The sequence below is a fragment of the Saimiri boliviensis genome, chromosome X, assembly GCF_048565385.1.
Source record: "Saimiri boliviensis isolate mSaiBol1 chromosome X, mSaiBol1.pri, whole genome shotgun sequence".
NCBI classification, from domain to species: Eukaryota; Metazoa; Chordata; class Mammalia; order Primates; family Cebidae; genus Saimiri; species Saimiri boliviensis.
Genome location: NC_133470.1, coordinates 9,573,100 through 9,596,825, shown reverse-complemented (window position 1 = coordinate 9,596,825; position 23,726 = coordinate 9,573,100). Strand labels below are relative to the sequence as shown.

Here is a 23,726-nt window from a genome sequence, read left to right as displayed (position 1 = left end):
TTCTCATGTTCTTAAAGAGACTGAAACTTGAACAAGACTGGCAAAACATTGCAACATTCAAACCTGGCTCTAGCCTTCTCGAGAGCCCTCCTAGACCATACTCTCAGACTTCTGTATTAAACACTGCACAGTGGAATTCTTTTGCCAAAGTCCACCTGCTACTCATTCACAATGTTTCTTTACTTATAGTATCATCGGAGCTATAACTGGAATTTGCCACCTGGAAGAAGTCACATAAGATTCACATATCCTAAAAAGCTGACTTGCCAAAAAACAAAACAAAACAGTATCTTCCCCATCAGTATTAACATAACTCCTCATGCAGAAAATTTTGCCAAACCCCAAGTCATCAGGATTTTCTCCTAGAAATTTTATAGTTCTAGATTTTACATTTAGTCTATGATCCACTTAAAAGTTAATTTTTGCAAATGGTGAAAAGGACGGATGGAAGTTCATAGTTTTTGGCATATGGCTGTTCAACTGTTCCAGCACCATTTCTAGAAAATGTTGGTTGAAGTGGATCTTTGCCAAAGATATAAAAATTATCAGTAACTGTGGACAGTTAACTGTACTAGACATTGGAGGAAGAAGGGGGAAAAATGAGACCAACTTGAAATGAGTCAAGGAGCTGTGTGGACTCAGGCAGGTGGACAAAGGAGCCCCCTAGGTCAGCTTCCGAGGATGGCCACCACCTGATCCACAGGCAGAGGTGACCACTTCTCCTGGACTTGAGAAATGGGTGGAAGTTACAGTCGAATCACGGCGTTGCTGTTGGACACAGCAGAGTACCAGAACCAGAAGGAAGCTGAAAGTCCATCATCTTTGAAGCAGCAAGAGTAGTGGAAGCAGAGGGGAGCTCACCATGTGAGCCCTGGGATTCTCACAGTCTTTCAAAGCATGGCACAACTCCACCCTCTGGATAACGCAGAGGTCTGCATCCCGGCTGCTCAGGAGACTTACTTGGGAAGCTGTAAAAACGCTGATCTCCCGCCCGTTCGATCAAACCCTTTGGGGGCAGATGGGGGAAGCAGCTTTCGAACCGTCCCCAGGTAAACCCAGTATGCAACCAGAGTTGGGGACGGGGGTGAACCTTTCGTCGCACGCACTGGTCTGGGTTCAGCCTTGCAGGGACGCGGAAACTAGGACCAGCCAACCCAGAACGTCCCTCCACCGCGCGCTGCCCCGATGCGGTTCCCGCCCGCTGCGCCCACTCTCTCCCCGACGGTCTGTGACCGCCCAGACGTCTCCCTTCCGGGCTGGGGACGCCAGGCCGAGAGGCGCCGCTGGGAGGCCGAGCGCGCCTCGGGACCGCCGGATCGCCGCGGTCCCAGGACCGAAGGCCCTGCCGCCGGGGGCAGAGCTCGGACGCGTACCCCGACGCGCGGCACCCCACTTCGGCTTCTTGGCAGGCGCGGGCGCGAGGGCGCGGAGGCCGCGTTGCCACCGTCCCGCCCCGGAAGGCGGAACGCGGCGGCCGCGGAGGTGGCCCGGGCAGGCGCTGGTTCGCAACTCGGCCCCACAACCGCGTGCCCAGAGCTCTTCCCAGCCCGGCTGCCGGTGGGGCCCCCACCTGGTCTCCTGGTTGCTGAACTTCTTGGTGACCACCTTGCCCAGCTCCAGGCCCAGGCGATCCGCCACGCGCTGGGACAGGTCCTGGTGCGAACTGCCGCTAAACAGCACGATGTTAGGCATGGTGGGGCGCGGGACTGCGAGGGGCGCGCGGTGGCGGAGGAGGTGGCGGAGGCGACAGCGACTCGGACGGCTGCTGCTGCGGGAGCGGGAAAGCGCGGCGGCTAGATGTAGGGAAGGGGAGGAGCGGAGGGGGAGGAGCCGGAGGAGGAGCTGGAGGGGACTGAGAGGGAGGAAGAGCGGCCTCGGAGGGGGAGCTGGAAAGTGCCGGGGGGCGGGAGCATCGCCCGGGAAGCTGTTTGGGACGCCGTGGGTGGTCCTGAAGTCCGAAGACGTCCTTGCTCTGCGAGAGAGCCCCGAGCCTAGTTCTTGACCTTCCAGACCTGCCTTGTGGGGAGAGCCAATGAACCGTGCTTAGCTGGGCACAAAGGGAGAGTTCCGGACGGGTAGGTGCCCTGAGGTGCTTCTCAGCCCGGAGCGACTTCCCACCCCGGAACACCGCAAACCCAGTGTGGGCGACTGGCGTTCAACTATGGCAAGGGCCTGCAAACTGTAGTCTATGGGCCACATCGCGAGAGAGTGTTCGTACAGAGAGCTAAGCATGGCTTTCATACATGAACATTTGCACTTGATGTGATGATAGCAGAAACCACCTTTGAACTCCAATTAAGAGAAATATCCCCCCGCCCCAGCGAAACATTTCCTTTTCTCTCATTAATAGATGTCGGTTACAAATAATTGTACTCAAATATTATTGTATTTTGGATTATGCCAATAGAAACATTATGAAAAATGTTTCTCTCTTGTTATGTAAGTTCCTACCTAATACCTTACCTTTTGTTTCGTGGTCTGCAAAACGTAAAATATTGGCCATGTGGTCCTTTACGTGTCCTTGAAAAATCCAGCCACCATGTGAGTCCTGATCATATGCTGAGGGGAAATGTTGCTCTTGGTGGCTCACTGGATCAAACCAAGTCCCCCAGATTCACCATTTTTCGGTAGATGTGGTGGTCCTTGGGCCACTTCACAACCTTCCACCTGTTGGATGCTCAAGGGCCTGATCCCAGGACCACAGATCTCCCGAGACAGTCCGGCTCAGTCCCTCCACATCCCTGGAGTCAGGGCCTCCTTCCCCTTCTTCCTGCTAGAAACCAGCAAAAAGCTTTTCTCAAGAAGCCAATGCAGTACCAGAGCCAACTTCAGAGCACAAACCAAGTGTAGGAGGAAGGAAAGCAGTTCCTGTCTATGGAGGCTGGTTGGTGATGCTGGTCACAGTTTCACACTCCTCAACAAAGGCCGATTCAACCGAGTAGATAAATGGCTTGGTTTTACTAATGTTTGCCAAGAATTGGCTCTCCAACAACAGCAAAGCCCACTTGCAATTGGGTTGTAGCCTGCTCTAATCAGACTCCATATTATTGAGATTTGGGAGATTACTGGGATAATTCCTATCACTGGGATTTTTCATCTAGGTCCTTGTACTTTGCAAGGAGATTACCTTGCACATCAAGTGTTTCTTGTAAACTCTTGTAACTGCCAGCCCATCAAAAAGTTATTCAAACTGCCAATTTCAGCATTTCTGGCCCTTTTTCATTCCTCCTAGAGATGTGTATATGCCCTATTATATAAGAAAGCAAACAAAACACCCTATCTGCAATAGTTTATTTTGTATGTATTTCACGGTTAATTACCATAGCCGTAAGATTTATACTGGACTGGTATGTTTAAAATTTTTATTGAGTCTGCTAATGTAGCTATATTTAAACTCTTCTAATAAAATTTACTATGAGCAAATTACTGTAATTTTTATGTCTTTAAAATTTCTCTCATAGATAAAATTGACTAATAATGGATTCCTCTAAATATATACATGCTTTTCTCAAAGGGAAAGTGGCATCCTCTTAGCATGATGGGGTGTAGTTCTTTGGTAACATAGAACGAAAGCTGATGGACTATCAAGCAATAAAAGTTAAAGCCCCTGCTCTTTGGGTGGGTTAATGGCTGGGGATTTGGAAGCTCAGATTGAATTGTGACAAACCACGGCCTTGAAAGCACCAAGGAGAAACAATATCTGGGTTGGTGCAACTGATACAATGATTGTTGGTTCAATAGTCTGATGAGTTACTCTGCTTAAATGCTAAATGTAAACGAGGTGAAATGTGCCATTGGTGTTGATGAGACTACTAACAGGAATCACTGAAAAATCACAAGTCACAGACTGTTCAGAAAGCTGTCACTTGTAAATGTACAAGTTTAAAAGAGCAGCTACAGACGATTTTACTTGTGTGAACACTTTCTCTTCCAAGTGCCTTTATCCCTGATCCATAGGAGCCAGGTTGTGGGAAACGTTTGTCTAGGTTCAGAAACATTTCTGGTTTCTGAACCTCAGCACAGCTGATATTTAGGCTGGGTCATTCTTTGTTGCGGGACTGTCCTGTGCATTGCAAGATGTTTAGCAGCATCCCTCACCTCTACCTACTCGATGCCAGTAGCACCTATCCACCACTGTGACACTCAAAAGCAGGCGTCCCCAAACTACGGCCCCACGGGTCGCATGTGGCCCCCTGAGGCCATTTATCCGGCCCCCCGCCGCACTTCAGGAAGGGGCACCTCATTCATTGGTGGTCAGTGAGAGGAGCACAGTATGTGGCGGCCCTCCAACGGTCTGAGGGACAGTGAACTGGCCCCCTGTGTAAAAAGTTTGGGGACGCCTGCTCAAAAGTGTCCCTAGGCATGGTCAAATGCCCCACAAGGGGCAAAATCACCAAAGGTTGAGAATCACTAGTCTGAATGAACCCCTGGCCTTTTCTCCTCCATGTGGGCCTTTCCTCATGGTTGCTTGGGCTTCCTTACGGCATGGTTGCAAGGTTCCAAGGAGTGTTCCAAGAAGATGAGTCTCAGTGAGCAAGTGCTTATCAAGCCTCTGTTTTTATCTTGCTTGCTAATGTCTCATTGACCAAAGCAAGTTACATGGCCAAGACCAGCCATCAACATGGTATGAGACAACAGAAGGGCATGAGTACTGTCCACCAACTGTCTACCATAGTACACTTCTTGAACAACATTTGAAGTTGGGGAGCCTCTGGAAAAATGGAACACATGTTCAAAGACCCAAGACTTAGAAGAGAAAAAGAACATACATTCTGTGCATATGCGATCCAGGTCTCAGATCCTTTATAAAATATACATTATTTTAAGATAAAATGTTAGTGGAAAAAATAAAAATGATGAGATATTTTCCCTTGTTGATTTTTATCTTCATTGACTCATGGATAAGGATTAATGGAAAAACAGTGATTGGGATTTATGAACAGTTTCACATCTTCTATTTCTCACATCATCTAGCCAATTTCTTTGTATATAGTAAGAACTCTAAGTATTTGCTGAGTGAATTTATCCCTGAATATTTTAGGGCTGAGAAATGGAAGAAATGGCCCAAAGTCACACGACTAGTTGAAAACAGCAAAGGAATTAGAATGTGGATCGTCTAGCCCAGTCCTTTTCTCTCTAGATGGTAATGTTCAAAAGAAATGTAATGATTGTTTCCTATATGTTTCTATAAAAATTTTTAAAACTTTTTCTAAAGAAACATAATGCAAGCCACATATGTAATTTCCACTTTAGTAGCTGTATTTTAAAAGAATATAAACAAGTGAAGATGATTTTAGTAATACACTTTATTTAATCCAATATCCAAAATATTATCATTCCAACGTGAAATCAACATAAAACATATTAATGGGCTATTTTGCATTTTTTGTACCAAATCTTCAAAATTCAATACAGATTTTCCACTTAGAGCACATCTTAATTTGGACTTGCCATATCTGAAGGGCTCATCAGCCACATGTGGCTGATAGTTGCTGTATTAGAACAAGAAGTGCTAGAACATTAGTTCCTAAGAGCAATGCCAAGGCACTCTTACACAACCATTTTCTTGTGTGTTTTTATTAGGGGTTTGGCAAAGAATTTATAACTTATTATAAAATGCTAACATTTATAAACAATTTACTTTAAAAATAAGTTAAAATGGATTTAATTTTAATTATTAATGACATTTTCACTCATAAGTATTTTTTCTGATTTTTATTTCTATAACTTTACTTTTTACTTCTATTATTTAAAGAAAAAGTCAAACTCAAAGATGAAAATGTAATGAACAACCATATACCCACTGCCTAGATTTTGTAGCTGTCAAAATTTTCCCATGTTTGCTTTATCTATTTTTATCTGAAGTATTTTAAAGTAAATTACAGATGTTATATATTCACCTCTAAATTATTTAGCCTGCATATATCTGTAAAAAGATAAAGACATTACATCGTGTACAAATGTTAATTTAAAATTGATCAAAGACCTAAATGCAAGAACTAAAACTATAAAACTCTTTTTGTTTTTTTGTTTGTTTGTTTGTTTTTGTTTTTGTTTTTGTTTTTGTTTTTTTGTATTGCCCACACTGAAATGCAGTGGTGCGATCATGGCTCACTACAGCCTTGACCTCCTGGGCTCAAGTAATCCTCCTGCCTCAGCCTCCCGAGTAGGTGAGACTACAAGTGCATGCCACCGTGCCACGCTAATTTTTGTATTTTTTTGTAGAGATGTCATTTTTACAAAAAATACAAAAATGTTTCCCAGGCTGGTCTCGAACTCCTAGGCTCAAGCAATCCACCCTCCTTGGCCTCCCAAAGTGCTGGGATTACAGGCATGAGCCACCACACCTAGCCTAAAACTATAGAATACTTAAAAGAAAACATAGCTATACACTTTCATGACTTTGGATTAGGCAAAGATTTATTTAATGTGACATCAAAAGCACAAGCACCACCAACAAAAATATATGAACTGGACATCAAAATGAAAAACTTGTGCTTCGAAGGATGCCATCAAGAAAGTGAAAGACGACCCAAAGAATGGGAGAAAATGTTTGTAAATCATGTATCTGATGAGTCTTGTATCTAGGACACATAAAAAATATCCACAACTCAATAATAAAAAGACAACTGAATTTAAAAATGGGCAAAGAAGACTGCATAGGAATGTTTATAGCAGCTTTATTTACAATTGTTAAAAGTTCAAAGCAACCAAGATGTCCTTCAGTAGGTGAATGGATAGACTGTGATACATCTAAACAGTGGAAAGCTATTCAGCAGTATAAATAAATCAGCTATCAAGCCACGAAAAGACATGGAGGAAACTTACATGCATATGACTAAGCCAAAGAAACCAATCTGAAAAGGCTACAGACTGTAGTATTCCACCTCTATGACATTCTGAAAAAAGCAAAACTGCAGAGATGGTGAAAAGATCACGGGTTGTCAGTGGCAAGAGGGGAAGGAGGGATGCATTGGTGGGGTATAGAGAATTTTTAGGGCAGTGAAACAACTCTATATGATACCACAATGGTGGATACATGTCGTTATGCATCTGTCAAAACCCATAGAATGTACCACACCAAGAGTGGACCTTGATGTAAACTATGAACTTTGAGAGATAATGACGTGTCAATGTACGTACCTTGATTTTAGTTAGTAGGAGAGGCTGTGCAGCATGTGTTGGGGCTGAGAGTACATGGGAATTCTCTGTACTTTTTCACTTAATTTACTGTGAACCTAAAACTGCTGTAAAAAATTTAATCTCTTAAAAAATGAAAAAAATGTGGGCAATAGATCTGGTAGACCTTTCTCCAGAAAAGATATCCAGATGGCTAATAAACACTTGAAAAGATTGTGAACATAATTAGCCATCAGAGAAATGCCAGTGAAAACCACGAGGAGATGCCACTACATACCCACTATGTTAGCTATTGTAAAAAAGACAGATAATGATGACAAACGTTGGTGAAAATATGGAGAAATTGAACCCTCAGACACAGTCAATGGGAATGTAAAATGGTGCAGCTGCTTTGTCAAAGTCTGGCAGCTCCTAAAATGGTCAAACAGTGACCATATGAGCCGGGAATTCCACTCCTAGGCATATACTCAAGAGAGTTGAAAACAGGCATTCAAATGAATAGTTTACATGAATGTTATGAGCAGCACTATTTGCAATAGCCAAAAGATGAAAACCACCCAGATGCCATCAACTGATGAGTGGATAAACGAAATGTGGTCATCTGTACAATGGAGTATTATCTAGCCTTTAAAAAGAATGAAATTCTGGGTGGGCCCAGTGGCTCATGCCTGTAATCCCAGCACTTTGGGAGTCCAAGGCAGGCACATCATGAGTTCAGGAGTTCTAGACCAGCCTGACTAACATGGTGAAACCGTGTCTCTACTAAAAATACAAAAATTAGCTGGGCCTGGAGGCACGCAGCTGTAATCCCAGCTACTCAGGAGGCTGAGGCAGGACAATCGTTTGAACCTGGGAGGCAGAGGTTGCAATGAGCCGAGATTGCGCCACTGCACTCCAGCCTGGGCAAAAGAGCAAGCCTCCATCTCAAAATAATAATAAAAGAATGCAATTCTGATATATGCTACGGAAACCTTGAAAACATCATGCTAAGTGAAGAATACAGACACAAAAGACCACATAGTGCATGATTCCATTTATGTGAAATATTCAGAATATGAAAATCTCCATACAGAAAGTAAATCAGGAGTTGCCTAGGGTTAGTTAGGGGAATGGGAAGATGGAGGGACAGCGGTGGAGCTAAAAGCAGAAGGGTGTGGGATTTCTTTGGGGTGGAAATGAAAATGTTTTAAAATTGTTGTGATGAATGCACAACTCTGTGAACATACAAAAAGCCATTGAATTTTACATTTTAAATGGTTGAGTTGTGTGGTATATAAATTGTTTCTCAATAAAGCTCTTAAAAAGAGAGATAAGGACATTTTTCTTTATGATTCTAATACCATGATCACATCTAACATATTAACATGGCAATTTATCTTGATATTATAATATCGAGCTAGATCACTGGTTTAAGGTGCTGACAGCCTTATTCCTCCTTTATAAGCCTGCATTTTAGTCTTGCAAAATGCAAACTTTCTAATTGTATTCATCTTTGCTATGTACACTATTTGCCAGAATTCTCAACTATGGAAGAGCTTCCCTTCGTCTTCTGGGCTACATGATTACCCTAAACTGAAAAAGCAAGAAAAGTGTTAAATTTTCTTCCCTTTCATTACCAATTTCCAGAATCAGAAGTTTGGTCTTTGAATACTGCTTTCCATGGAAAGGAACCAAGTATTCTTGCTATTTGACCAATTCAAGGTTTGGGTCAAGAACAGACGAAGTGAACCAGAACATCTTGTCTCAGATATAGCAGAGATGACAGGGAATATGTCAGAAGGGTAAAGGTGCCAGTTTCAAATGATTAAAATGGCACGTCTATAATCCTGGCTAACACAGGAGGATCATTTGAGCCCAGGAGTCCGAGGGCAGCCTGAGCAATGTAGTGAGATCCCTGTCTCTCAAAAGCAAAATTAATTAACTAATTAAAAAGTGGCTACTATTGATTAGTGGTAGGGCAGTGTGAACATCAAAAATGAATGCAACTTTAGTTGCCTGAAATGTACCAAATATGTAATAATCAGTGAGTCCATAATGATACTCAATAAAATGAAACCCTGAACAAAAACAAAACTCACTTGAATTCAGTAAAGATGAATATTAAACTAACTTCTTTCTGTGAAAATTGCTCACTGAAAAATGAGCTTTCTTGAGAGGCCAGGTGAAGGTGGAATTTCACCGATTTCTCTTGGTAATTCCATGTAATCTGATGCTGCCAAGGGGAATGTCCTTTTTATGCGGGTTGTATCAGTCACTTCTGGAAATAAGATCAAAGATGTGGTGCCCTCACTCAGCTTAAGGTAGCCGGATACGACATACATAATTCAAGCAGAGGAGGGGTCGAGGCCAGATAAGGAGCACAGGAATCCACAGCCAGGATGCAGATAGAAGAGTAAGGAAGTTTTGTAATAGTGGAGATGGAAGATTCTTAAAGCAGGTAAAGAATTTGCATTGTGGGGGAGGAGGGGAGTAATATTCTGATGAGAGGACTGACATGAAGTCATTGAAATTAGGCTGAGCTTAACTTAGTTTAAGTGTCTAAATAAAGCAAGGGCCAATAACGGCTAGTTGTCTCAAATCCTTTCTGGAATAAGGTAGCAATTAAGAGAAGAAATAATACTGCACAGGTATATAGCACTTACTATGGCAGGCCTTGGCAACAATCCTATGATTTTGGTCTTATTAGTCTCATCCCCATTTCACAAGTAGAGAAACTGAGAAACAGAGAGGTTAGATAACTTGCCCAAGGTCACACAGCTACCTAGTGGAGCCTAGCAGCTCTTTACCACTACTCTCTCCTGCTTCCCACTTCACTCTCCCATGTATGTGTGAGCAGCTGAAGAAGGCTTTCAATTAGAGATCACTGTAGTGTATAAAGAGTCCTTCGTCCTTATGATAATGTTTTCTGCCTCTAAATAATCCCAGTAACACAATTTTGATAAGGATGATCTCATCTGGACAAGAAATGTTGCGATGCCTCCAAGCATGACCGTGGGCTTTCTTGTCTTTATTCTTTCTACAAATTCTCCTTAATGTCATCCCGGCCCAAGACTAAATCCTGATGACTTTCATGTTTGTATCTTCAGCCCAGACCTCTCACTTGAGGTCTGACTTGAACATCCAACTCTACAACAGGGATTGGCAAGTTGTGACCCATGGGCCAAATCCTGTCTATAACCTACTCTTGTAAATAAAATTTCACATATTTGCATACCCATTCATTTACATATTATCTGTGGCTGCTCTTGTGCCACTAGGACAGAGTTGAGTGGTTGTGGCAGAGACACCACGGCCTTCAGAACCTAAATATTGACTATTTGGACCTTTAGAGAAAACACTGGTCTTCTCCAATGAGAAGTCTTCATGCTCTTGGTCCCAACAGCCTGTTCTTCTGAGTAGATGGCACCTCCAGCCACCCAGTAATCAAAGGCAAAATGTGTGAATCACCCTCAATTCTGTCTTTCCCATTGCCCTCCCATCCCAAGACCGTTGATCCTGTTTGCCAAACCCACCCACTTCTCTCCATCACCACAGCCACCAGCCAGCCAGTGCATCAGCCTCCTTGAACCCTCAAGGAGGACTCTCTGCTTAAGATCTTTGCCTCCCTCCAATCCACTTCTACACCGCAATCAGAACGATTTTTTAATAATGTTTTATTATTTTATTTTATTTTATTTACTTATTTATTTATTTTTGAGATAGAGTCTCACTCTGCCACCCAGGCTGGAGTGCAGTGGCACGACTTCTGCTCACTGCAACCTCTGCCTCTCAGGTTCAAGTGATTCTCCTGCCTCAGTCTCCTGAGTAGCTGGGATTACAGGCATTCGCCACCATGTCCAGGTAATTTTTCTATTTTTCGTAGAGACGGCGTTTCACCATGTTGGCCAGGCTGATCTTCAACTCCTGACTTGACATAATCCATCCACCTCGGCCTCCCAAAGTGCTGAGATACAGACAGGCATGAGCTACCATGCCCAGTGTGATTTTTTTTTTTTAAATCAAAGCTAATGAGTTTCTCTTCTCCTTAAAACCTGTCAATGGCTTCCCATAATACTCGGAAATGGGCCCTGCTTAACCCTCTAAGTTCGTGTGACCTCTCCTCACTGACCTTCAGCTTCTTTCCTCTCTTTTCTAAGGCACACAGAACATTTCTAGCCATGGGAACTTTACACATGCATCTTTACTCTCAGAAAGCTCAAGATGGCTCCTCTGTCATAGGCTTGGTTTATTTTATATTTTAGTCTCAGTTGATAAAGGTCACTTCTTTAACCTCCCTCCAGACGACAATTCTCTGTCCTCTCCCAACCCCCAGCTCAGTTTTCTTGATCTCATTACTGTGTCTGTTGATTACCTTCATAGCATTTATCTTCATCTGTAATGATCAATTTGCTGTCTTTAATTGCATGTTGAGTAACTTTGCCATTGGTGACTAGAATGTAAATAACGCTAGGTCAGGGATTGGATCAGTCTCGGACACAGGTTTATCCTCAGAGTCTAGCACAGGGCTAGCCAGACAACAAATACATGCGGCTTTGTGGGTTAGCTATAGGGTCTTTGTTACAACTACACAAGTCTTCATTTGTAGCACAAGTAAATGATTAGGTGTGGTGTGTTCCAATAAAACTTTATTTATAGACAGAAAATTTTAATTTCATTTAATCTTAATGTGCCACGAAATATTCTTTTGTTTTTTTCCCAGCCATTTAAAAATGTAAAAACCATTATTAGCTCGAAGATTATATAGAAACAAAGCAGCTGGGATTTAGCCGGTAGGCCTTAAGTAGTTTGTCAACCCCTCATCTAGTATGCTGCTTGGCAGATTCTCATAAAAATTTTTTCAAATAAAGAAGGCATGCAAACAAGAACCTCAAAATTAGAAATATTCTCCAACTGATTTTCCTTAAATTTGTGATGATTTTGCAATTGACGTGATCCATGCAGACAGCAACCAAGACTCCGTTAATATCTGGCATCTTCCTAAACGCTTACTTCTCTTTATGTCGTGCAGACAAAGCCACTCTCACAAAAAACCTAGCTATGAAATAGGAATTAGTATTCAGTGACCCTCAGACATTTTTTAGAGGGATGAGGAGTAACTCTAACAAAGCATGCCTTTCTGTTCATTGTATAATAAGGGACACACACATACACACACACACACACACACACACACACACAGAGCTAACTTTTCCAATTCTACCATTGGTTTCTTGGTTCTCTGCATTCTGAATTATTTCATTCTTTTTCTTCTCTTCCCTGAGAATATTGAGGAACTTTTCATCGGAGAAACCGGTAGTAAACCAGAGAGTAGTGTTTGCCTGTATGTGTTCTTAGTTTTCTTATTCTTGACTTATATCTTTGCCACCGTTCTCTGTTCCCACTGTCATTAGGTCTTTAGGGCTGTGACAGTAACACTACTTCTCTGCATTCTCCCATGTTCAGTATCTTTTGCTCCCCAGGGATCCAAGCTGTCAGCTACAAAAATACGAATTGTTTATTCTACCTAATTAATTTAGCCAAGGTAGTGGAGAAATGTTGAAATCAGTATTTTCTTAGTGTTTATTTTTTTAAAAAACTTTATTTCAAAAACTAGTGTTTATTTAAAAAATAAGAAAGAGAGAGAAAATGGGCTGGGCATGGTGGCTCATGCCTGTAATCCCAGCACTTTGGGAGACCGAGGGGTGCAGATCACCTGAAGTCAGAAGTTCAAGACCAGCCTGACCAACATGGACAAACACCGTCTCTACTAAAAATACGAAATTAGCTGGGTGTAGTGACACATGCCTGTAATCCCAGCTACTCAGGAGACTGAGGCAGGAGAATTGCTTAAACCCAAGAGGCAGAGGTTGCGGTGAGCCGAGATCATGCATTGTACTCCAGCCTGGGTGACAAGAGTGAAACTCCATCTCAAAAAAAAAAGGAGACAAAATGAATACGTTTTGAAAACATTTTTTTTTCCTCAAAAACAGATCTCTAAAGGAGGTGAAAGGGTTTGGCACATACTTTCTGACAGCTTATCATATATAAGAATTTGATTGGTGATTGTAGATTTTTAACCAAAAAGAAAATGTTCTTTTCCATGAATGCCAACTTAGGATAACAACTATCTACATAAAAATTTTCAAAAGCATGATGTAACTTTCTCGATCTTTTAAAAGAAGAATTACGTGACCTTATTCAGGCTTGAAAAAGCCTTAACTCAAGTGTCTTTGGGGAAAAAGCCACACCTAGTAAATGATTAACTTCCTTGGCATTCCTTCAAGGTCGCTCCGTCATAGATAAGAGGAGGACTGAGCCAGCCACCATCAGCCACCATCAGGAATTGAAGTTCAAGCACACTTCTCTCTACTGTTTAGACCCTCAATTTCAGATACCTTAAAGGAAGCAAGTATACATTTAATAACCACCCATATTGTGTGAAATACAAATAAGTATAAATTGTATCAGTTTAATATAGAAAAAGGTTGCTTGTTCATTCAATCATTGATGGGACCCCAAGAAGAGAACATGAATCCCTACTATGTGCCAAGTTGCTTCTCATAGATTCACCTTTAATTCTCACAATAACCCTGTTGGATAGAGTACCAATAGTACAGATAAGGAAAACGAGGCTCCTGGACAGTAATGCATCCAAGGTTACTTAGCAAGTAAGTGCTGGGCAAGAATTCAAACTCTCTGTTTTCTGTTCATAAGTTTGATTTTTTTATATTGAAACACAGAAGATAATTGCTCACTCTTGTCTATTGGATAGGGCAAACTGTCCCTAGGGAACCAGTGGGATTCTAGACAGCTGATGAGAGACCACAGGTGAAAATAAGTATATTTACAACTGGAATGGGAATAAAATGAACATAAAAATCAATGCACATATAAAATTATAAACGTCCTCCCTCTTATTCTCTAAACTGAGCTATACCAATCCAAAACGGCTAAACAAGTAATCTACGTTGTAACATATTGCTTATTGAATATCCTAATAATTTCTAAATCATTTCTTGAATTTTAGATGTTGTTGCTGCTCTGTTTTGTTTGACACAGCTATGACCAGATAAATAATGCCCTTGTCTGAGCCATGATTTGATGCAAGGTGCCACGTCCAGCTCATCTATGATGTCCCCCCTAAATGGACTGTCATTAGCTGTTAATGCCAGCTCTTAGATTTGTTGTTACCCAGAGGCCACCAGGATGAGTGCCCAGGTCTCAGCTGGCTGACCCTTTGGATATGAGAGCTTTCTATATGGCATGGACTCTAGAACTGTGGCTCTGCAAACCACAGGACCACCAAGGTCCCTGGTCCAGCCTGCTAGGATCCCCCCTTCCCAACACCAGCTCCCGACATTGGCACCACCCCCATATGCCATGACCCACCTTTGAAGCTGTCAGAGGGCCATGTCCCATGACCTGTGCCATGTCCCGTGGCCCGCCTTTGAAGCTGTCAGAGGTGACCTCTTATCTAATCAGCAGAGAATATACGTTAATAGCAACAATACTGTTTTCAGTGCTGAATTTACTTTCAGCTTCTGACGAACCAACAGCAAATTAATAAAAAACATTTTTCTGCCACTTTTCCTAGCGGGGATGTTAATATATTTATTTTTTATTTTTATTTTTTTCTGAGACGGAGTTTCGATCTTTTGCCCAGGCTGGAGTACAATGGCGCAATCTCGGCTCACTGCCAACTCTGCCTCCCAGGTTCAAGTGATTGTACTGCCTCAGCCTCCTGAGTAGGTGGGATTACAGGCATGCGCCACCACGCATGACTAATTTTATATTTTTGGTTGAGATGGGTTTCTCCATTTTGGTCAGGCTGGTCTCAAACTCCTGACCTCAGGTGATCCACTTGCCTCGGACTCCCAAAGTGTTGGGATTATAGGCGTGAGTCACCATGCCTGGCAATATATTTAATATTTTTATCATTTTCTGAGTCACATAGCTACCAGAAGAGCATACATCATCCTTGGTCATCATGACATTCAATAACACGGCAACTACCTAAAACTAACAAGTTCATATTATAATGCAGATTTTAGGTTATTTTTACCACTAGTAACAATTGCTATTTTACTATTTACTGAGTCATATAGAAGTATATGCATTTTAGGTTGAAACTTTTGAAATCGCTGATGTTCAACCATTTTTGACCTATGAAAACAGCAGTTTCATATGGTTCCACCAGATAGTTCTAATAACTTGAGTGGCAGTACTGGGTTATACCTGTGAAATATAGTCTCTGATTTAGACACTTACACTTTCCTCTTGGCCAGTGGTTCCCAGTCAAGGGGCAATTTTTCCCTCCAAGGGACATGTGACAATGTCTGGAGACATTTCTCTTTGTCACAGCATGGGAATGTTATTGGCATCTAATTGGAAGAGGCCAAGGTGCGGTTAAGACATTCTATGATGGATAGAAAAGCTCCCACAACAAAGGACGATTCAGCCCCAAATGCCAATAGCATCAAGGTTGAGAAGCCCTGCTATGGGCACATTGTACAGACTAAATGGCCACACGTGTATAGGTGTCGTTGTGGTTCTCTCCCTTTCATTTTCATCCAGGCCTTTATTCTTGCTTAGCTTTTGCTTGTAAATACCTTGTATTTTGTTAACGATGATCCCCAGTGAGGGGAGACGAATTGAAAATTAGCAGCTGGGGGCCAGCCGCAGTGGCTCATGCCATATAATCCCCGCACTTTGGGAGGCCGAGGCGGGGGGATTGCCTGAGCTCAGGAGTTTGAGATCAGCCTGGGCAACACGGCGAAACCCCATCTCTACTAAAAATATAAAAATTTAGTTGGGCATGACGGCATGCGCCTGTCATCCAGCTCCTCAGGAGGCTGAGGCAGGGGAATTGCTTGAACCCTGGAGGCAGAGGTTGCAGTGAGCCAAGATGGCACCACTGCACTCCAGCTTGGGTGACAGAGGGAGACTCTGTCTCCAAAATAAAAAAAAAAAAAAAAAGAAAAAAGAAAATTAGCAGCTGGGAAATTAGTAAACCATAGATGAGTAAAGAAGCCTCATTGTGACTGAGTATACGGCAATATTTAAGTAAAGAGAAAGTAAATAAACAATGTCCTTGTCTACTCTCTACATGAAATTCAGCAGGTCTGTAGCATTTTACTCTCCCTTTCTTTCAGATTTTTTGCCTAAAGCCTCCCCTCCCAGACTCTCTGAACTGCTCACATTGGTTTACCAATTGCCTTAAGGTATCTTATTCTTTCTGGCATTTTTACTCCCAGGTGTCCTCTCCCTAATCCCATGCCTGAACCTAGCTGTGTGTTCTTCCTTAGTTACTATAAACTTTTATACTTACTGCGGTGATGTTCACAGAGAACTTACTTAATGTGTGTTCTGTGATTTAATCAATGGGCCATCTTTCACACATATTATTCCGTATGGTTTATTTTAACTAAACTTTTTATTTTGGAATCATTTTAGATCTACAGGAAGGTCGATAGATGGTGTCGTTTCTATATATCTTTCACTCAGTCTCTCCCAACATTAACAGTTTATGCAACCACAGCGCATTTGTTGAAAGTATGAAACAAACATTGGTTCAATACTATTAATGGAACTCTAGACTTAATTTAGATTTCCCTACTTTGCCACTATGAGCTGTTTATTTTTCTGGCCCAGTATCCAATCCAGGATACTACATTGCATGTAGTATAGAGGTTTCTTTCTTTGATATTTCCTTTAAAGAAGAGTGTTTGAAAGAATGACATTGGTTTCAATTTATATTTTGGGGAGAAATGCAGCCCTGAAGGAAACATCACACTCTGTGCCACAATGAGGAACGCAGTGTCTTGCAGGTGCATTCTCTTTGGTCTTAGTAGTGATGTTGTGTTGTCGTCTTTAGTCTGAACTGGTTCTTAACTCACATTTATTTATTTTTTTATTTTAGACAGACTCTCACTGTGTCGCCCAGGCTGGAGTGCAATGGCACAAATCTTGGCTCGCTGCAACCTATGCCTCCCAGGTTCAAGCAATTCTCCTGCCTCAGCCTCCTGAGTAGCTGGGATTACAGGAACACACCACCATGCCTGGCTAAATTTTTTTGTATTTTTAGTAGAGACAAGTATTTCACCATGTGGGCCAGGCTGGTCTTGAACTCTTGACTTCAAGTGATCCTCCCATCTCGGCCTCCCAAAGTGCAAGGATGATAGGTGTGAGCCATGGTGCCTGGCCAGATTCTTAACTTTTAAAATACAGAAAATTGCATATAAACACCAAATCTTTGACTTCTCTTGAAAAATCGGAAGATATGGCAACATAGATCCTGCCTGCATATCTAGCCACAGTTGTCTGCCCGTGGGCAGAGAATGCCCCCTTTTCCTGGGGCAACATCCTCCCCTCTGCCATCTGCTCCAGTGGTCTCTATTTTCTGCCCATGGAAGCCAAATGTCGATTGTCCTTTATCCTTTCGACTGTGCCTGTGTTTGCTGTTAGGCCATGCTCGAAGCACACCTTTCCATTTGTTCTGTTGGCTCTTGTAGGTGTCTGATTTCACTTGCATGCCTCTCAGCCTTAGGACTCATTTAAATTACAGGGCAAATAGCTACCTGTCTCCAATTAACCCGGGCCTGCAATGCAGCTGTGGAAGGGCACGGAGCTGGAGAAATTTAATTATCCTCCTGGAGAGGGAGTGTGCTTTTACTGTTGAAGAGAAGAAAACCAAAGAGCATATCAAGTAGGTCTGTGTAAATGTTGCCTTAAGTTGGAGGCTATTCTGAAGCTCTTGATCCTGAACTAGGCTCAACAAAGCATGGCCGGCAGTGTTGAGGTCAGGGATGGAGACCCACGTGGTCAAAGGCCTTGCACTCTTCCACATAGCAAAGAATCTGCTTTCTGCCTTGTATTTTAGAGAATTAAAGAAAATTCAAATTTTGAAATGAATAATGCAGAAAACAAGTAACAGTGAAATTGTCTAAATCTAGATTTATGTTTCGGATGCCATTGGTGGGCAATTTTCTTTTTCATATAAATTGCAACCATATGTAGCTTGAGAGTTGCTGGTTTAGCTTAACCTCCCAAATAGTACTTATTTTAGAAATACGTTTATATTTTCATTTTATTCTGGAAAAAGTCATTTATTGTATCACCATTGTTTTGGTATTATTCTAATTTTTATTGTGCTTTTTTTTTAAAAAAAAAAAAAAAACATTTTATTGTATCTTTATGAGACAGGGTCCCACTCTGTCACCGAGGCTGGATTGTGGTGGCACTATCTCAGCTCACTGCAGCCTCTATCCCACGGGTTCAAGTGATTCTCCAGCCTTAGCCTTCCGAGTAGCTGGGACCACAGGCACACGTCACCATGCCTGGCTAATTTTGGTATTTTTTTGTAGAGATGGGATTTCACCATGTTGCCCAGGCTGGTCTCAAACTTGTGAGCTCAAAGCCATTCACCCACCTCGGCCTTCCAAAGTGCTGGGATTACAGGTGTGATCCACTGCGTCCAACCTATTGTGCACTTTTCCTATATTTTGGAAAAATTTAAGTATGGAAACTATATTGGTCTCATGACAAAGCATCTAGAATAGAAAGAACTAGAACTTACCATTTTAACCTTTTGAAATAGAGCACCTTCCAGAAGACTTGTCTTTCTAAAAGTGAAGGAAATTTAAGAATATATTGCTTCTTGATCAGTTTATTGAGTGTGTGGTGAGATTCTATGTTAGTAATTTTTATTTTTGGAAAAAAACTTCCAAAAAATTTCACAGTTTTGAATGAAAGATGACTGCATGCAAATCAAATGTTCAACTGTTAATAAATTCATGTTTGAGGGCAACTGCATTCCAAAAATAGAAAAATCAAAAGAAAATTGGGAAAACATTTCAAGCAAGAAGTAGGATGTTTTCTATAAAATTTTCTTTCCATAAGCCCAAACCTTTTAATAAAAGAGAACAATTTGTATTGTCCCTGTTATTTAGAAAGATGAATGATCAACTAGCCAGTCTCATACACACACACACACACACACACACACACACACACACATATATAAAATATTATTTTATTTTAGGTTCCAAGATATATGTGCAGAACGTGCAGGTTTGTTACATAGGTAAATGTGTGCCATGGTGGTTTGCTGCACCCGTCAACCCATAATTTAGGTATTAAGCCCCCTATGCATTAGCTATTTGTCCTGATGCTCTCCCTCCTGGCCAGTCATATATTATTATCCAGGTTTCTTCTGGGAAAAAAATTATAAAACTATACTTATCGTATTTGACTCTAATATGTTTTGTACTCATGTTGTTCATTCTCCAAACACTGTGCTAACACATTTGCATGCATTAATTCAATTAATCCTTACAAAACTGAAAAGGTACGAATTACCATCCCCATTTTACAGATGAATAAACTGAAAGGCAGAGCGAATAAGCAACCTGATCGATAGCTTCGAAGTGGCAGAGCTGGGCTTTGAACTTAGGTACGTATGATCTTTCAAGCCTGTCAACTGAACTACTGCACACACTGCCCCTGCTAATTGCTATGGCTTTATATGTCCTCTGATTCCTATGTGATAAGAAATAGGAGAGCAAAACTGTCTCTCTGGCTTCAGCCACCCCTGTCGTTGCCGTGAGCAGGGAGCAGGGTTCATGGGTCTCCCGGACTCTGGTTTCTCCAGCACCCATGTCCTGACCAGATCTCAAAGGCTGGGAATTGTAACTACATATTTTCCAATTTGTGTGTTTGGTTCTTTTTTTTTTCCTTCCTAAAGAGATTTGGACCAGCTTCAAGACAGAAAACACAGAAACAATCAAACTGGACATACTAACACAAGATTCAAAAGACCAAGTGGGTTTAGAAGAATTACATTAGAAAACCAAGTTAGGGCCGGCCCCGGTGGCTCATGCCTGTAATTTCAGCACTCTAGGAGGCGGAGGTAGGTGGATCACTTGAAGTCAGGAGTTCTCCACCAGCCTGACCAACACAGTGAAACCCCATCTCTAATAAAAATACAAAATTAGCCGGGCATGGCTGCACACACCTGTAATCCCAGCTACTTGGGAGGCTGAGGCAAAATTGCTTGAACCCAGGAGGTGGAGGTTGTGGTGAGCCGAGATCCTGTCATTGCACTCCAGCCTGGGCAACAAGAGCAAAAAAAAAAAAAAAACCATCTCAAAAAAAAAAGCAAAAGCCAAGTTAGTAGGGAAAATTGAAAGCCCAAAGAGGGCCAGTGTTCCAGGCGGCCAAGCATTTGCTCAGAAGAACAAAGGCAAGTATGATACTGAAGGTTCATAAAGGGTCATGGAGTACACAAACATTACATTCTTTCTGTTAACTGCCTTTTTCAGGTTTAGGGTACAAGACATAAAGTTCTCTTGAGAGTGGATGAGCTGGAACAAATCTTTTTTAAAAAATGTTCTCAGAGAAAGTATTTTGAAAAAGAAAAGAAGGATATGTCTTTTACATGACTGGAGAAATGAGCTGGAGGCATGAAGCCATCCCAGGAGAAACAGCACTGGTTTTGAAGTGATAACCATTAGGTTTGGCTGTGGGGTCTTTCACGGCAGAGCTGGCGGGTCACCAGCATTCACATTAGAAACACAGGTGAAGGCAGGCATCTCTATTTCTTCTGCAACACTTAGCACTAGAGCAGCCCCGCCTTGTTGCATAACTGAGGGGCTATAATTCACACTACCGTCCGCATGGTGTGTGCCCCCTGAAGTTGTACAGTGCACAACCTGTGCACCCATACATGGCAGCCCTGCGAGAGGGGGATCTCTTTGGGTTTTAAAAAGTTTCTGTTTTACTGTCTGCTGGATGGGCAAGTATAAAAATACAACCAATGGCTTGGATAAGTATTTCAGTGTGCTTAGCTTTGACCCAAAAATGATTGCTGAGAAAGATGAATATAGAATTGAATTTTTAAATGGAATAATGTAAAATATAGAAAATGGGTTGGTTATCTTTAGAAATTCTGTGGTGATTTTTTTTCTTAAAGAAAGGATGCCTTGCTGGATGCAGTGGTTCATGCCTGTAATCCCCACACTTTGGGAGGCCAAGGTGGGGGGATCACTTGAGCCCAGGAGTTTGAGACCAGCCTGGGTAACAGAGTGAGACCTACACAAATAGTAGAGCTGGGATCTCTACAAAAAATCAATAAATGAAGCGGGAGGATCTCTTGAGCCCAGGGATAGAGGCTGCAATGAGCTGTGATTGCACTACTGCACTTTCACCTGGGTGAGAGTGAGACCTTGCCTCAAACAAAAGTCTTTCACGACGTAAATAATCCTTTTATATAGAAATATATTAGAAAACTTCAGATTTGTCTACATTCAATTTGCTTCAAATGAAGGGCATTGCAGTGCATGAATCTCAGCTCTGTGAGTTTAAAGCACACGTGGAAGACCCTGCTGTTTCCACTGCACGCCCAAGACTCCGCTCGGATCCTCCAGCAGAGGTCGCAGTGCTGCCTCTGCTATGCAGCGCTGTGCCGCTTTAAGGAAATGAGAGCCTCTGTCTCCTCCTTTGGAAAGCAGAGGCGTGGTGGCTCAAGCCTGTAATCCCAGCACTTTGGGAGGCCGAGGCGGGTGGATCACGAGGTCGAGAGATCGAGACCATCCTGGTCAACATGGTGAAACCCCGTCTCTACTAAAAATACAAAAAATTAGCTGGGCATGGTGGCGCGTGCCTGTAATCCCAGGTACTCAGGAGGCTGAGGCAGGAGAATTGCCTGAACCCAGGAGGCGGAGGTTGCGGTGAGCCGAGATAGCGCCATTGCACTCCAGCCTGGGTAACAAGAGTGAAACTCCGTCTCAAAAAAAAAAAAAAAAAAAAAGCAGAGGTAATTAATCAATGGGGACACTGTCTGGGGAAGGGGACTTTGGGCCCCCATACTTTCAGTCAGCTCCCCACCCCAGCCACCTCAAAAAACCATATAATACGGGAAAGGGGGCAGGCTTTCTGTGGGAATGTAGCTTCCAGATGACTTCCCAAGCTTTCTGGAAATTCAAGAGCCACCAAGGAGATGATTTTATTTACCGCACAGAGATTATTCTTACTTATAATCCTAATGCACAAGGATTAGATGAGGTAATCTAGGCCAAAGTGCTCTTGTAAACTGCTCACGTAAGATACTATTGCATGGATGTAAATGGTAGATACTCATAGTCCAGTGATCCCCATACATGACTGTGTATTTGAATCTGGGAGCTTCAAAAATACTGATGCCTGGGCCACTCCCAGAGATTGCAATTTAAGTGGTATGCAATGTGGTCTGGACTTTGGATTCCAAATGATCTCCAGGTGATTATAAATATGCAGACAAATTTGGGAAACTCTGCTGTGGTCCATTTCTCCCCTTCTCTCAAGGTAAGCCTGTTGTTGGCCCCTTTTGTCTGTGTAATGGTGATGATGACCACGACAATGTAGATCATGAGTGTACATAGAACAATTCACCATACTCGGCCCTTCTGAGATTTCTCTTTGGAGAGATCCCTACTAGATGATCACACACTGACAATATAGCTTAGCCATAAATATCGTAGGATGTCTGTTTTCTTTCGTTTCCTTGTATGTCATATATCATATCTTGAAACTGTTAGTTGAACTACATTTCACTTTTGCATTAAACATTTCTGAAAATCTGCTCTACGTTAGGTATTGTTCGAAAACATTTCATGCCGGGCACGGTGGCTCATACCTGTAATACCAGCACTTTGGGAGGCTGAGGCGGGTGGATCACAAGGTCAGGAGTTGAAGACCAGCCTGACCAACATGGTGAAATCCCGTCTCTACTAAAATACAAAAATTAGCTGAGTGTGATGGTGCACACCTGTAATCCCAGCTACTCAGGAGGCTGAGGCAGGATCATGACTTGAACCTGAGAGGTGGAGGTTGCAGTAAGCAGAGATCGCACCACTGCACTCCAGCCTGGGTGACAGAGCCAGACTCGGTCTCAAAAAAAAAAAAAAAAAAAATTCAAGGATCAGACATTTGGGTCCTGGGAAAATATTGGCATGTTCAGGGAAGGTGTGTTATTATTTTGGCCACTAGATGGCAGGAATCTGTAAATCATAATGAATATAAACCAAAACCCATAATAAAATTCTTAATGTAAAAACAAATAAATGACCCCTAAGTGAAGATGGGGCAGGCTTAGGCAGTTTTCTGAGGGAAGTGCAGTTTATGTTTGATAGCCTCGGGAGTCCCCTTTCTTCCGTCTGTTTGGGTGGCTCCAGGGCTAGCAGGACCACCTGCCCCACATTGGTGCATGCGCTCTCTGATTCACTCCTTCTGAGCTCTCCGTCTCTCCTGGTGATCAGGAAGGGCTGGAGAGCAAACCAAATGGCAGACCACGTGGATTATGCCAATTCCAGGCCAACTGATGCAAGACTGGGGAAAGTGAATTGTTACCTTTCCTCATCGTAGTTTCTTCCAGGCAACGGTGCGAATAGAAGAACCAGGAAGGAAAGCTGGGTATGCCAGGATTTATAACCCACGCTGATCCCATCAGGGAGGAAGCCGCAGGCCTGTGAGACCCTAGATGGTCAGGTGCACTGGCTTGGGTGTACGAGCCGCATCAGCTGGGATTCAGTTGTCTTCAGATTTTAACTATTACAGGTATGTAAGATAAACAT

At 42.4% G+C, this 23,726-nt stretch overlaps 1 protein-coding gene across 1 annotated transcript in view; it reads right to left on the bottom strand.

The window, feature by feature from the left end:
• PRPS2 (phosphoribosyl pyrophosphate synthetase 2) overlaps positions 1–1,818 on the bottom strand; it is a 33,427-nt gene extending 31,609 nt beyond the window's left edge. Inside the window, exon 1 of the mRNA XM_010336394.3 lies at positions 1,571–1,818. Coding sequence (XP_010334696.1) covers positions 1,571–1,692 — 122 coding nt within the window. The 5' untranslated portion in view covers positions 1,693–1,818. The remainder of the gene's footprint in view (positions 1–1,570) is intronic.
• Between the last annotated feature and the right edge of the window lie 21,908 nt (positions 1,819–23,726).